This window comes from the organism of the source record quoted next, unplaced genomic scaffold (assembly GCF_019419815.1).
Source record: "Pyrus x bretschneideri cultivar Hongxiangsu unplaced genomic scaffold, Pyrus_bretschneideri_v1 Contig34, whole genome shotgun sequence".
In the NCBI taxonomy this organism is placed as follows: Eukaryota; Viridiplantae; Streptophyta; class Magnoliopsida; order Rosales; family Rosaceae; genus Pyrus; species Pyrus x bretschneideri.
Window position 1 is genome coordinate 3,137,984 of NW_025999657.1, and position 16,113 is coordinate 3,154,096.

At 41.7% G+C, this 16,113-nt stretch overlaps 1 protein-coding gene and 1 pseudogene across 1 annotated transcript; one reads left to right on the forward strand and one right to left on the reverse strand.

Annotated features, from left to right (window-relative positions):
- Window positions 1–229: 229 nt before the first annotated feature.
- On the forward strand, window positions 230–1,586 carry LOC125480545 (calmodulin-6-like). The gene is made up of 2 exons (XM_048591492.1): window positions 230–351; window positions 1,139–1,586. Exons 1-2 carry the CDS (start codon window positions 276–278, stop codon window positions 1,309–1,311), a joined length of 249 nt encoding a protein of 82 aa, XP_048447449.1. The 5' UTR covers window positions 230–275; the 3' UTR covers window positions 1,312–1,586.
- A 12,335-nt stretch (window positions 1,587–13,921) lies between these two features.
- Window positions 13,922–14,596, reverse strand: LOC125480566 (annotated as a pseudogene).
- Window positions 14,597–16,113: the final 1,517 nt, after the last annotated feature.

Here is a 16,113-nt window from a genome sequence, read left to right on the forward strand (position 1 = left end):
GAAATGTTCACTTTTTTTGCCTTCTAACTTTATAATAAATGATGTGCTCTTTTTATCTTCCGCCAGAAAAACCGAGTCAGATTCCAAGTGTTGCGTTTTCAGTAGTCATTTGGGAAATTAAAACAAATAAGAGTAGTAAAAAGCAGCAGAGCAACGAGATTTCCTGCTATCCACCAAAAGAACCAACTGCATGCACTTTAAATAGCCCCATTTCGTTCAGAGCTTCCGTAGACTAAAAGAAAAACAGTGCATTTAATTTGAAAAGAAGAGAAACAATGGCAGATCAATTGACAGATGATCAACTGAACATGCTCAAGACTAAATTCAATACCTTCGATCCGGATGGCACTGGTTAGATCCCTCTTTCCCTATGTACATGTATATGATGTGTGTGTGTGTGTGTGTATCATGTCAAGTACGCACTGCCAGGGACGAAAGCAAAATTTCAAACCTGACTGGGCTGAACTTATCTTCCGATCTAATTTTTCAGTTGAGTACACATAGGCTTAGCCAACACCAAGGTAAAAGATGATTAGCAATCCCACACATTCTTACGTTATTATGTTAATGCTGTTTATTGTAAATAATGGTATAGGTAACAGATGATAAATCTCCAGTCATGGAGGGGCTAAACTTAGCCCCGAATTATTATGTTCAGGGATGAAGCCAGATATCTATATGGATGGGGTAATCTTGAAACAACAAAGTTAAAAATTGAAAAGCTCAAGAATTTATTAAACACAATACTTATGTACTAACCGATAAGGTTTTTTTTTTATACGATATTACTCGACTCGCATTTTCTTATTTACCAATACCATCAAATATCTCTTTACAAAAATAATCTGCTATTACTCATCCATTCATCTCCCGACGACTTTTTCAATCAATTTTAAAAAAAAAATTATTGCTGAAATTGCTCTATAACATGGGATTCCTATATGCATTACGTGCATTTTTCCCACCCAAAAAAATGAGTGGGGTCTGAACCCAATGTGGCTCCGTACATGATTATGTTAATGTTGTTTATTTTACTCTACTATGTTGGGGTTTGAATCTGATTCAAGTAACCACATATAAGAAGAGATTGATTCATCTTACTATTTAATAATTTGTCGATTTTTTTTGTTTTTTTCAGGCATAATCACTAGGGATCAACTGGCCGATGTGTTGAGGTCGTTAGGGCAAGATCCCACCGAGGAGGAGTTGGATCAATTTGTGCAGCAGCTGGGCAGTGAGGATGGGAATATTCACTGGGATAAATTCGTCGAACTCATGGCCCAGACAATTTCTGCATTAGCTGGGCAGTGAGGATGGGAATATTCACCGGGATAAATTCTTCACAGTCATGGCCCAGATTATCAACCCCAAGTGACCATTCTCACATTATTCTAGTACAATTGTCAATTTAAATACTCACATTTTTGTCAAGTTATTGACGAAAATAACGTGTCAATATTTCTAAGATGTAAAGATATTTATTTCTTTATAACTAATGTGTATAATAAAAGGGTAAGTTTATCCTCCTATAAAGGTTTAATGCAATTTTGTATTCCTCCATATTGAAGGATTATGATTCAGCTTAATTTTACACAAATAATCTTTAAGTCAATATTGTGATCATTTCATTTTTAGCTTCAATTTTCACATTTTGTGCTTGGGATTATGACGTATATATATGGGGGAATTGAGAGATGAACACAATTAGGTGTTTAGTAAAATGTATTTGTAAACGTGCTTTTAGTATAAAAAGTTGTGACAACCTTATAAACCTATCAAGTTGTAGATGATATTATCGGTGCCCCTAAAATTGTCATATGTTCTTACCTTTTCTTTCAATTAATCGACAATTGTCATCCATGAATAGATAAGCTCGGGACCTCCTCCAACAATATCGAGGCGAGACTCACTTAGACTGAATAATATATTAGTGTGTAATGTGCTTACTTATGTTAAGTATTTGATATAGGATTTCATAGTACAGTAGTCTTTTAAGTTTTTAATTCATCAGTAAACATACAATATTTGTAGTATTAAATCATCTCACTCGATTAAATAAACGAATCTTGTAAAGATTTCAAACAATTGACAAAAAAAAAGAACGGAACAACTAAATCACTCTCGCTCCCAGTTATCTAGCTTGGTAGATGCACATGCGTACATAAACATCCAAGTTTGTGTTGGATTTAAATAGACATTGGTTTTACCACTTAGTACTACGGTATAGCGGAATTCCTCTACACTTGTAAGTAAGTGAGAGGTCTTAGGTTCGATTCTCATCAAAGGCAAATTTGAACCACATTATTGCTAGCCCATTGTGAGGCTAAGTCTCCCCCCCCCCCCTTTTTAATGTAGATAATATCGTTCTATTAAAAAAAAAATGATTTTGGTTTTAATCAAAGACTTCAGAAGGAAGAAATCCTACAGTCCGTTTAAAATTAAGTCTCTCATGGTTAGTTTTTGTCTTGGTGTGTTGTGGAATGGTGGTCTTATAGGACAAATGTATGCACCAGATTACTGTTTTAAATCAAAGAGCTTATATTGCCCTTAAGTAGTTGGAACTTGTATAGTGAAGGAGAATTAGGATAAGCTTGTATGGAGGTTGTTTCTACCATACTTGACCAATCCCAAAACTACTAAGCACCGGTCAACAACATACCGTCAATGACCCACAAGACTTTTCCTCCAACCAAGAGGCCAATCACAACACGACACATGTCGGTATCAGAAGCCAATCACAGCGCGACACGTGTCGATATCAGAGGCCAATCACAACACGACACGTGTCAATGTCAGAACAAAACTAGAAACTCTCTTCTATAAAAGGGGATCATTCTCCCACAATAATCCCTAATGTCATTTGTACTAAACTATTCACTAGAACTCACTAAAAGAGAGCTTGAACCTATGTATTTGTGTAAACCCTTCACAACTAATGAGAACTCCTCTACTCCGTGGACGTAGCCAATCTGGGTGAACCACGTACATCTTGTGTTATTTGCTTCCCTGTCTCTATTTATTTACATACTTATCCACACTAATGACCAGAGCAACCTAGTGAAGGTCACAAACTTGACACTTTCTGTTGTACCAAAGTCCTCGCCGATTTTGTGCATCAACATTTGGTGCCGTCTGTGGGAATCACACTTATTCCTACTTTCTCCAGCTTTGTCAAGCTGGTTTCCACCATTCGCACACTTTCTTTCGACCAGGCACCCCTCTCCAACATGGGGAGTGAAGGGAGCCACAGCACACAGAATGACACCCCCTCGCACTTAGTGCAAAGCAACGAAAGAAGGAATGAAAGAGGTTTGCTCTTCAGGCTAAAGTCGATGAGCTAGAAGCTTAGAACAACAAGATAACGATAAAGAATGAGATCCTCCAGGAGCAGTATGAGAAGCTCTTCGGAATGCTCCATGAAGCTAGGCATACTCAAACACACGAACTCATCGCACCCGGGGAAGTCAACCACCACCTGGGTGCCCCCCAACACGAGAGATCACCTGCCTTCAACATGGATATCCTTAATGAGGAGCGAGTTACTTATTAAGGTGTTGATCAACATGAGACCTCTTTCGACCCAGCTGCTTCAACCCGAAGCAGGAGAAGTGGAGGAAGGCACCTTCTTGCAGAAGGAGTAGAAGGATCAAAAGCCGTTTATCGTGACTGTCGGGACTTCCTGAGGCAACGTCGAGAGAACCCCTTCCAAGGGTTTCTGAAAGGTTTGGCCCTCTTTCATGCCCCAAGCCAATTGCCAATCTAGGGAATGCGCGACATGTCCTAGAGGAATATGAAGGTACGGAGGACTCGGGGGCGTTTCAACAGGTTCGCCCTGGAAGTCAGTACGGTGAGTCAAAAGAAAAATACCATGCCCTTGACCAAGCTTTCCTACTTCCAAAAGGAGATGAAGACTTACGGAAGAAGGATCCAGCAGTACCTGACTCCACTGCACTGAGGCCGAACGTCAGGCTGAAATACCTGACTGGAACCAACCTAGGCCTGGCCCTCTTACAATAAGGATCCTTGGCACCCCCTCCAAGCAAAGACAAAGCAGAAGCTTGGCTTACAACTCTACACTGGAAGGAAGGACCCGATTGAGCACCTTAACTTATTTGAGTCCACCATGGCATACCGGATGCACACTGACGAAGAACGATGTCTTTTCTTCCCCTCTACCCTTTCTGGCGGAGCTCTAAATTGGTATTGTCGTCTTCCACCTGAGACAGTAGACTCATTTGAGGAACTAAGGAAACTATTTGTCTCTCAACACATCTTCCAGACAGATCGCTTGCATTCCATAGATGACTTGTAGACTATTCGCCAGAAGCCGGATGAGTTACTACGAAAGTATGCCGGCCGCTTCAGTCATGAGTATTCTCGCTGCGCTGAGGCCGATGACAAGACCGCCCTTAAAGCCTTCACGGCAGGCCTACGCGACTATTTCTTCAAGTACATGATTAATGCTACACTTGGAAGACTTACTCTGAGGTAATGGCACAGACTTATAACCATGCCTCCGTCGAGGCAAGGACATATCAAGGGAAACCCCCTACAACCATCCCTTATCAGCAAATGGGGAGTGGAAGCCAAATCCAACCGAATGAGAAGACCTCAACCTTCCAAATAGTAGCGACGTTTCCCCTTGCCCTACCTAATACCTCGCCAAGTCAACAGGTGTATCATTCTCAGGGCAAGAGGAAAGACTTCCATCCTCACCAGTCTCACTTTAATAAAAAGAGTAAGGGGCACTATCGCGATAACCAAAGGTATCACCACGATAATACCTACCCCCAAGCGGTCAATGCAGTGGGCTAAACACGTGTCAAGAATGGTCTTACCCTGAGGTATGAGACATACACACCTTTGAACGCCACTTGCACGGCCATTTACCCCAGTATAGTTCACTTGATACCAAAGCCAAGGCCGAGGGAGCCAGATTTCAAGTCCACGAAGAACACATGCATGTTTTGTGGTTACCACGAGTATAATGGCCATGACGGCGAGAAATGTATCACCCTCCGTGATCATATTGAAGCTTTGGCACGTGAAGGAAAAATTAACCAGTTCCTCCTTCACCCTCCAAGGGATAACCGCAACCAACGCCAATTGAATGTGATATATTCCATAAGCGGTGGCACACCCATATCTGAATCTTCCAACAGGGCCATGAAAAACAATGAACGAACGTTGAAGCCTGGCTACCAAATGTTTCACGTGGACATCAGGGGAGGCAAGTATCAAAAGCGTAACTGGGATCCAATATGTTTCTACCCTGAGGAAGAAAAAGGTATCATCTATCCTCACAACGGCCCACTGATTATGGAGGCTCACATAGCCAACTTTGATGTACGACGAATCCTGGTAGACACGGGGGCGTCGGTCAATATCATGTTTGCTGAAGCTTTCAAAACACTTAATGTAGCTGAACACTTGCTCGATCACTCGGTTTCTCCTCTGATAAGCTTCTCTGGCGATGTCATGCAACCTTTAAGGAGTGTACATTTACCCTTCACCATCGGTACAGGCCCGTACACAGCTACCATCACCACTAACTTCTTGGTGGTCGACTGCCCAACGACATACAATGTCATCTTTGGGCGCACATGCATTAATGATCTCAAGGCCATGGTATCCATGCATATGTTGTTGATGAAATTTCCAACCCTCTATGGCAATGGTTACATCAGAGGAAATAAACTTAGTGCACGATCATGTTACAGCACTTCAGTCAAGCAACAACACTTGCATGTACCCAAAGAAACATTTTTTATACATGACCAAGTTATCAAGACCAGCTCGGATAAAGCCAATTTGAATATTCACGGTGGTAACAATCAACCTAACGATCCTCGAGATAACTCTTTCACCCAGCAATCACAACCTGCTGAAGAGTTGGAGAAGGTCTCTATCTCAAAAGATTATCCAGATCGCATAGTGAAGATTGACACCACTTTGTCACCACCCATTCGGTTGGCATTGATCTCTTTTTTGCAAGAGAACACTGAAGTCTTCGCCTGGTCATATGAGGACATGCCAGACATCTCTCCTGATATCATCTGTCATCGTTTGAGTATTGATCCCATGACTAAGCCGGTGAGACAGAAGCGAAGATCTGATGATGCTGAACGATATGAAGCAATGAAGGCAGAAGTTGAAAAACTTAAAAGCATAGGCTTCATCCGTGAAGTCAATTATCCAACGTGGGTAGCAAATGTGGTCCTTGTTAAGAAAAATCCGACCAAGGAAAGTCTCTTGCTTCAAAAGATCTTGTGGAGAATGTGTGTCGACTACACCGACTTAAACAAAGGATGCTCGAAGGATAGCTTTCCCCTTCCTCTCATTGATTGACTTGTAGACTCTACAGCAGGGTGTGAACTCTTGAGCTTCATGGATGCTTACTCAGGGTACAATCAAATCCTCATGAACACACGGCCTTCACCACTGATAGAGGACTATATTGCTATAAAGTCATGCTATTCGGCCTAAAGAATGCAGGGGCGACTTATCAAAGATTAGTCAATTCAATGTTCGCTGAACAAATTGGGAAAAACATGGAAGTTTATGTTGATGATATGTTAGTCAAAAGCAAACATGCTGACCAACACATTGCCAACTTGTCTGAAACCTTCTCCATCCTGAAGAAGTATCGAATGAGGTTGAACCCCAACAAATGCGCTTTCGGTGTGGGCTATGGAAAATTCTTGGGCTTCATGATTAGCTAACAAGGCATTAAAGCTAACCCCGAGAAGATCAAAGCAATCATGGACATGAAAGAACCAGTAACCTCAAAAGACATCCAGAGCCTTACTGGCAAGGTGGCAGCCTTGACCAGGTTTATCTCTAAGGCCACAGACAAATGCGCTCCTTTTTTCAAAGCACTTAAGGGAAGTAAGAAGTATATTACGTGGACCAATGAATGTGCCGAAGCATTTAAGAACCTCAAGGAGTACATGAGTAAAGCCCCTATGCTTTCCAAACCTGAAGTTGGTGACACCCTAATTGTCTATCTATCTGTCTCAACTTCAGCAGTCAGTTCCGTCCTCTTTCGTAGGGATGGTAGTATCGAACGACCTGTCTACTATGCTAGCAAGGCTCTACAAGATGCGGAGACACGATACTCCAACATTGAGAACTTAGCTCTAGCATTAGTCATGTCTACTAGGAAACTTCGCTCCTACTTCCAAGCACACTCCATCATTGTGCTTACCAATCATCCCCTCCGACAAATACTTCAGAGTCCTAACACTTCGGGGCGAATGATCAAATGGGCCATAGCACTGGGAGAGTTTGACATCTCCTACCACCCAAAGCTAGCTGAAAAGGGCCAAGCAGTTGCAGATTTCATTGCGGAATTCACTTATCCCATTGACATTTCTCCTACACCTGAGGCAGCGGCTTCATCACCCCTGGAAACCCGAAAGGTAGAACCAACACTCTCAGTATGGACTCTATATGTTGATGGCTCATCCAACCAACAGGGTTGTGGAGCATGACTAGTCCTGACTACCCCCGACAAAGTGGCAATGGAGTATGCTCTCCACTTCAAATTCAAGGCGTCAAATAATGAAGCCGAGTATGAGGCCCTTTTAGCAGACTTACGTTTGGCCAAACACCTTGGAGTTAAACAAATTAATATCTTTAGTGACTCCCAATTGGTGGTTAACCAGGTCACGAACAACTTTGATGCTAAGGATAACTCCATGGCAGCGTATCTTGCACAAATGCAGCTTTTGCTCAAGCACTTCCACTACCAGATCACCCAAGTCCCTCGAGCGGCAAACAGTCATGCAGACGTTTTGGCTCACCTTGCCTCAACAGTGGAAGACAAGATTGGGAGAAAAATTCATGTCGAATTATTGGCAACACCAAGCATCATGGTCATAGAAGTGTGCAACTTGCAACAGGGCGATAGCTGGATCACCCCAATTTATAAATTCCTTGTTCATGGCACTCTCCCAAATGATAAAGTCAAAGCTAAATAGATTCGATACAAGTCTACCTGCTACCTGATCATTAATGACCAACTCTACAAGCGAGGTTTTAACCTACCATACTTACGGTGCCTCACACCTGCGGAAGCGGAAATTGTCCTTCGAGAAATACATGAAGGAGTCTGCGGAGATCATGCTGGATCTCGATCCTTAGTACACAAGGCTTTTCGCCAAGGATATTACTGGCTAACACTCCACCAAGATGCCATCAGAATATCCCGCTTATGTGATAAGTGTCAACGCTACGCAACTATTCATCACTCCCCTCCCGAACCTCTTACTCCTATGATTAGCCCTTGGCCCTTCGCCCAATGGGGACTTGATTTGATTGGCCCAATACCTATAGGAAAGGGCAAGGTCCGTTATGCAATTGTTGCAGTTGACTACTTCACAAAGTGGAACAAAGTAGAACCCTTGGCAACCATTATTGAGGAAGAAATAGAAGACTTCGTATGGAAGAATATCATTTACAGATTCGGCATTCCTAATGCGATAGTCAAGGACAATGGGTGACAGTTCGACAACAAGAAGTTCAGGATGTTCTGTTCTAAGTTCAACATCAACTTATGTTTTGCCTCCCCGGCTCATCCCTAGTCTAACGGACAAGTTAAGGCCATCAACAAAATAATCAAGCGCACTTTGAAAACCAGCTTGGACAAAGCTAAAGGTTGTTGGCCAGAATTTGTACCCCAAGTTCTTTGGTCATACCGCACTTCATATCGGACTTTAACAAGAGAAACTTCATTCTCACTTGCCTTTGGTACAGAGGCTGTTGTCTCAGTTGAGCTTGAGCAAGCAACGTTCCGAGTCCAGAACTACATGCAAAGTGAAAATGACAAACAACTTACCCTCAACTTGGATCTAGTCAAGGAACACAGAAACCAGGCTCACTTGAGGAATGTCGCCTACAAGTAGCGCATCTCCAACTACTATGACTCAAGAGTCAAACCTCGCTCTTTCAAAGTGGGGGATTGGGTATTGAAGAAAAGGCTACTCTGCGACAGAGTCCCGAGTGAAGGCACGCTTAGCCCAAATTGGGATAGACCGTTTGAAGTTATTGGGATCAGTCGCCCTGGTTCTTACAAGCTCAGGAGCTCCGATGGTAAGACCCTTGGCCATCCATGGAACGCTGATCACTTGAAGTACTATTACAAGTAGACTCACACTGTACAAGTGTTAAGCTACGGCCATTCGACATCCTATGTAATGAAGGCCATTTGGCATCAATTCAATAAAGAGGTGATTTAGACAACCTGGTCCTAACTCCCTTACATCCCTATCACGCAAACGCTCAGGTTTGAAGCTTCAAGACGAATGCTTACAACATGAAATAAAGTCTATATATATGTCAACATGACTTATATCCAAATAAGGGATTTATTCAAACATAACCAAACATTCATCAATGATAGTACTAATACTTGGCAAATAACATCAAAACGCACAGTACAAGGTTGCAAACATACACAAACAAAAAACCCTCAGCCTTATAACATAGCACATGCCAGACAAACAATAAACTAGTACATCCAAAGTACATGGCACATGCCACACAAACAACGAACTAGTACATTCAAAATACATGCAGAAAAAAAAAAGCACTATGAGTCATCCTCATTTGAAGCCGAACCCTGACAATATCACTCTGCGTTTCAACCGCATCGCCATCGCCACCATCCTCGGAATCTCCAGAACCATCCTCACTCTCCTGAGACTGCTCAGCGACACTAGCCTCATTATTAGAGTCATCCTCACTACTAGGATCAACTGCGAGGACGAAGGCTTCACCTCTTTGTCGGTACTCATCCATCTCATCACGGTACTTTTGGATAATGCTTCCATTATCGTAACGCTCAAGGACGGCCATCCATTTCCTTTTCTCAAAATTAGCCGCTCGGATGCAGTAAGGTTTAAAAGCATCTTGAAAGGCCTGGGAACCTAAGAACTTTTGCACGGCAGCGTCCCTCTCAGTTGGGATACTCCTCTTTAGCTCAGAAACTTCAACCAAGGCACTATCCAAGTCCCCTTTCACCTTGGAAACTTCAAGGATAGTAGTCTCCAACTGTTTGTTAGTCCCCTCCAGTTGTTTCTTGAGCCTCACATTCTCACCATTTCGCCTCTTCAAACTCTCAAAGTATTGATCTTTGAGGCGGATGGCCTCAGCCAAAGCCTTGCTCGTTTTTCTAGCATCATTAACAAGTTGGTTATTCTCTTTAAACTTTGCCTTGTACCGCTTAACCTCTCGTAATCTGTCATTGTACTCAATCATGACCTACATGACAAGATGATCGTCACTACCAAGAAAAAGAGGGAGGAAAATAAAGAAATGACAGAATAACACTTACATAAGAAGATAGCCTCATCATCCGGTCAGGATCTGATTCATTCTCATTGAGCGGTTCGCCAAGCTCGTCAACAGTGGATCGACGTCCTGCCAAGCAATTATTGACATACCTAAAACTACTTGGCTGCATGGCAACCTTCAAATCCTTCCAATGGATGTTGCCAACCTCTTCCTTATACTTCCTCTTACGGCTGGAGCTAGGGTCACCTTCTTAGTCAGTAGACTTCATGGTTGGAGGAAAGATGGGCTCGATGGTAGGAAAAGGAGGCAACAGTCGTCTCTCCTCCTCTACAACTATAGCAGCAGCACACCTGATAGCCTCAACTTCAACTCTTTTTGAGGCAGTGATCTTGAGGACCTCCTCTTACGACATAGGTTTAGGGGCTGGCCTCACCCGGTGTTTACGAGCTCCCTTGTGAAACAAAATGTCATCTACAGGAACTAACATGGGTGCTTTCCCTTTATTGGTGCTAGTCCTCCCTTTCTTGCTCACTTTCTCCACTGAACAAGAAAAATCAAAGTAAAGAATGCAACTTTGTAAAAGAAAGAGGGGGCGAAATGAAGGATACAACTTACTTGCTCGTCTCTGGCACTCCGACACTAGGGGTTGGAAACCGTACTTTCGAAACAAAGGTCGTAGCTTGCCCAAATGTCTATCCTCCTTAGGCACCCTTAACACCTTCTCTACATCAGCCAATTCCCGTCCAGACAATTTGATGTTGCCTCGAGTTACTGCATGAAGGAAAATGTTAGACGCAAGAAGAAACTACAACAAATAGCAAACAATGCGAACAATGGATACATTACAACCTACAGTCTGGAAGTGAGTAAGAACACGTCGCTCAGATGTGACATCCCTAACATGCTCCCAATCATCATAAAGAAAGCACCAACGATTTTTCCAAGTGCAGTACGCATTTTTCTTACTGAAGACAATACGCTCTCTCTCACTCCGACATGCACACTCGGCATATCCTGGGCATGCTTTCATTGGGCGCATCTTATAGCAGTAGCGCCACTGATGGAAGGAAGGCTCACCTAACCCACATTCCATCCAAATAATATAAAACCCGATCAAGGTATTCCAAAAACCAGGATTGAGTTGCCCAGGCGCATATCCAATGAAAGATGGCATCTGTTGCAACCAAGGGTGCAAAGGCAACTTCACCCCTAAGGTCAATAATATTTGAGTATAGAACATGACATGACCCTTGGGCGGTTCAAAGGGAAATTCTTCATGATGTACCAAATGCATTCCTACAGTGCGAGGGATACTACATGACTGCCTTAGAGCTTCAAGCTCCCTTTCGCTATCTAACAAGTTTTTCTCTAAAAGGTCCGCTGTGAACTCAGAGCGAAATATGGGTATGGCATCAAAAACAACCCCCTCACCCACTGACATGAAGGAGGAAGAACCAATATTGGCTAAAGTTTGACAATTGCGAAAATCATCCAACGTTTCTTTGGTAAAAGACTCCAACAAAGACCCTGAAGACTCCAACATTGCAAGCTCAAACCTAGAGCTAGAGCTAGGACTTCCAGACTCACTTTATCACTACATGAAAGATCGAAACATAAGGAAGTTCTTAGGGCATGAAGAAAAAGCTCAACTAGTTCATCATATTCTTAAACAAATACATGAACACTTAAAGAATTCAACCAGAATGAAAGCATGCGATCGAGTGGAGAAGATTACCAACTTGAAGATGATGCGAAGCAATGCCGGAATCCCTTTCAACTAGAGAACACTCTATCTTCCAAAATTACTACAAAATAAGCAAATGAAGGCAAGTTCAAGAGTGAAGACTTATCCTTCTTATATAAGTTCAACAAGACCAAACAAATTCAAAATTCAAATTCAAACCATGAGAAAGTCCCACATGGAAAGTCTTCAAACTTCCACAAGCTAGGGAATTTCAAACTTCAAATTTTCTGTTCCCCCATTCTCAAAAAAAAAAAAAGAAAAAAAAAAGGGAAACGCAACAACTTCATCAATGGAAGACAACAACAAATGTCAAAAGCCTCACACACTCTTGATCAAGATAGTGTGAAGCAAAATCAATTTATGGTGCCAACAAAAGCTTCATCAATGGAGAGTAACTACAATTCTCAAAAGCTTAACACACTCTTGATCAAGATAGTATAAAGCAAAATCAATTTATGGTGCCCAATAAAGCTTTAACACAAAAGCTTCACCTACAAAGTTTAAACATCAAACAAAACTTCATCAATGGAGAGCAACTACAATTCTCAAAAGCTTCACACACTCTTGATCAAGATAGTGTGAAGCAAAATCAATTTATGGTGCCCAACAAAGCTTAAACACAAAAGCTTCACCTACAAAGTTTCAACACAAGAGCTTCACTTACAAAGCTTCAATACAAAAGCTTCAACTACAAAGCTTCAACACAAAAGCTTCAACACCAAAGCTTTAACACAAAAACTTCAATACAAAAGCTTCAACTACAAAGCTTCAACACCAAAGTTTCAGCTATAAAGGTTCAACTCTCAACTACAAAGCTTCAACACAAAAGCTTCAACAACTACAAAGCTTCAACACAAAAGCTTCAACACCAAAGCTTTAACACAAAAACTTCAATACAAAAGCTTCAACTACAAAACTTCAACACACAAGCTTCAACACAAAAGCTTCAACACCAAAGTTTCACCTACAAAGGTTCAACCCTTAACTATAAAGCTTCAACACCAAAGTTTCACTACAAAGGTTCAACTCTCAATTACAAAGCTTCAACACAAAGCTTCACCTACAAAGCTTCAACACAAAAGCTTCAACACCAAAACTTCACCTACAAAGCTTCAACAACACAAAAGCTTCAACACCAAAACTTCACCTACAAAGCTTCAACACAAAAGCTTCACCTACAAAGCTTCAACACAAAAGCTTCACCTACAAAACTTCAACATCAAAGCTTCACCCATTAAAAATAAAAAAAATAAAAAAGTAAATAAATAAAAAATTTCAAAAATTAAAAAAATTAAAAATTAAAAAAAAATTTCGAAAATTCAAAAAAATAATAAAAAAAAAAATTTCAAAAATTAAAAAAAAAATAAAAAAAAAATAAAAAAAAAATAAAAAAAATGAGCCTAGGCCTCCCCTTCTTTGGGCCTAACAACTTTCATACCAAATATATATGAATGAGGAGTTTTAGGCAACCACTTAGAAAGGAAAATGGTGAAGTTTTGTTTGGAAAATTGCCTACTAACAAGAGACTTCCCCTCGTCAACTCCCTTGACCGGAGACTTGGGGGACTCCTACCATATACCACTACACCTTGGTACTCAGAAATTTCGCGACTACTTAGTGCCTTGGTTTTTCAAGTCCCCAACTGAGAAGTTTTCCTCACTCAAGAAATTAAGGGAGCACTATTTCAACCCACAGGGTCCACCCACGAAGTTTCAACATGCAAACTTCAACAAAATAAAAAATTCAAAGAACTTAGTGAAGGATACTTTAGTGTATTTAACACAACACGTTGAATGAAGTAAAGCTTATTTATTGATATCTTCGATAAATTACAAATACGTGCATACACATGAATCAAAACAAACAAACAGGAGGGCGCCTTTACAAAGGCTGCTCAGGAGAAGTCTCAACACTCAGCAAAGCCCCAGAAATAGGAAGCACCGAAGGGTGATTATTTGGAGCCTCAGTACTGGGCAGAACCCCAAAAAGAGGAGGCACCAGAGGTTGATCATTTGGAGCTTCAGTATGTGGTACAGCCCCAGAGGACGAAGGCAATAAATGCCTTTCGAACAAACTCACAAACCTCTGATGATCATTTAAAATCTGACCCTTGGATTCCTGTAACTGGTCAAGCTTTCTCTTCATGGTTGTAGAATAGCTATGTGCGAGCATATGCAACTGTCTATTCTTGTGCTTAAGCCCTCTGATCTCCTGTTTGAGACTTCTCACTTCAGCCGCCAACGATTCAACTTGGCGGGTTCGAGCAAATAGGCGTTGGGCCATATTAGACACAGAACCTGCACACTGAACATTGAAAGCCAAAGAATCCTTAACAGCCAACTCATCGGATCATTTGGAAAGTAGTCTGTTGTCTTTGGGAGTAAGAAGATTCTTGGCCACCACCTCAGCGGTCATATCATTCTTCATCACAGAGTCCCCAATAGTAAGGGGACCGGTAGGAGATAAGAAGGATGGGCGCCATATGTTATCTTGAGGAGACATGGCTACCTCTTCTACAGCATTCAAGTCCAAACGACGGTTGGACTGGCCAGACATTCTCAGAAAAGATAAAGAAAAAAAATGAAGTACAGTAAGTCTCAAAAGTACGAAAATAAGAAAAAAATTCCTACAAGCAATAACTTTCAGAATGGACTCCTTGAACTTAATTGGTGCTCCTATAAAAGAAAGAGCTAGATCTTCAATAGGGTTTCTTGTTCAAAAATCGAAGAGGCACCACTCTCCAAATTTCGAGAAGCGGATTTCCTGGGTTAAAATTTATTAGAAATCTTCACACGCGACATCAGTTCCTCGGATACCAAGGACAACTTTGCCAAAGAACTCTGACAAAGTTAAGACAGGTAAATGTTGAAGGCCCAGTTACCCTACTATTACCCACAAGGATAAAGGAACAGCACCACTGCTTGATTATTGGAAAATCCTTATGTGTGTCAACCTCTGTGCTCCGTGGCAAAGAAAACTTGCAAAAATGCCCAACTTTTCTTCACATTTGAGAAAACACTCCCAACAAGATTGCTTGCCCAGAAATCGAAGAGGCACCACTCTCCGAATCTCGAGAACCATATCCCCAACAAGATTGCCTGCTCAGAAATCGAAGAGGCACTGCTTCCCAAACTTCGAGAAGTCGGATTTCATTGAATAAAATTTGTCCACAATCCTCACACGCAACATCAGCTTTCTGGATACCACAGACCACTTTTTCAAAGTGCTTTGACAAAGTTAAAACATGTGAACCTTGCAGCGACCACTACATTGCTTTGACCGAGAAGGGTAAAGGAATAGCATTACCACTCGCTGTTGGGACAATTCCTATATATGTCGACCTCCATCCTCCACAGCCAGGCAGACCTGCCAAATAAAAAAAAATGCTCAACACTTCCTCACATCCAAAATGGCCCTCCCAATCTAGCCTTTCGAAATACTCTGTTTTCTTCTCATTCAATAATACCCATGCCAACCGCCACATCAGAGCAAGAATATCTCATATCATCTGGGTTGAAAGCAAGAGTATCCCATATCATGCTTTTTCCATGTCTTTTCCTTTGCCCTTACTCTTACCTGCAGGACAAGGAGAAAGAATGCAATCAGTCGGAACCTGAAATCAAACTTCCGATCTAGAGCTGATTGCCCGGAACCTTTGTCTAGTCGCTTGCCTAGCATTGCTCTCGAGTACTCATCCTCAACTGTTGTCAATGTCATGAATTCCTTCGGCAAATACCTCAGAACAGTTGGTATGATATTGGCTCTTTACACTGAAGCTGCCAAGCATGGATGAGTCACTGAGAAGTCGAGCTCTGAAGGACCATTTAAATGCAAAGGTTGTGCACTATTTATGCTATACAAAAGATTGAAGCAGAAGATTCAACGGCTAGCTAGAACAGATCACTACAGCACGACGGCCATCTTGTGGAACCGCACAATCCAGATGGAAGAGTCTAAGTCAAATCCAAGCTCGGCATCTTTGCTCTAATTGAAGAGATCGAGAAGCCTCAACAACCTTTTGTTAGCACCGTCGTCGAGGAACAAAGCTTGGCCATACCACACCTACTACTTTG

Excerpts from the sequence above, each read along its gene's own strand:
- LOC125480545 (XM_048591492.1), top strand. The coding sequence starts at position 276 with ATGGCAGATCAATTGACAGATGATCAACTGAACATGCTCAAGACTAAA. Across the intron at positions 352-1,138 it reads CTTCGATCCGGATGGCACTG|GCATAATCACTAGGGATCAA; the intron begins GTTAGATCCCTC and ends TGTTTTTTTCAG.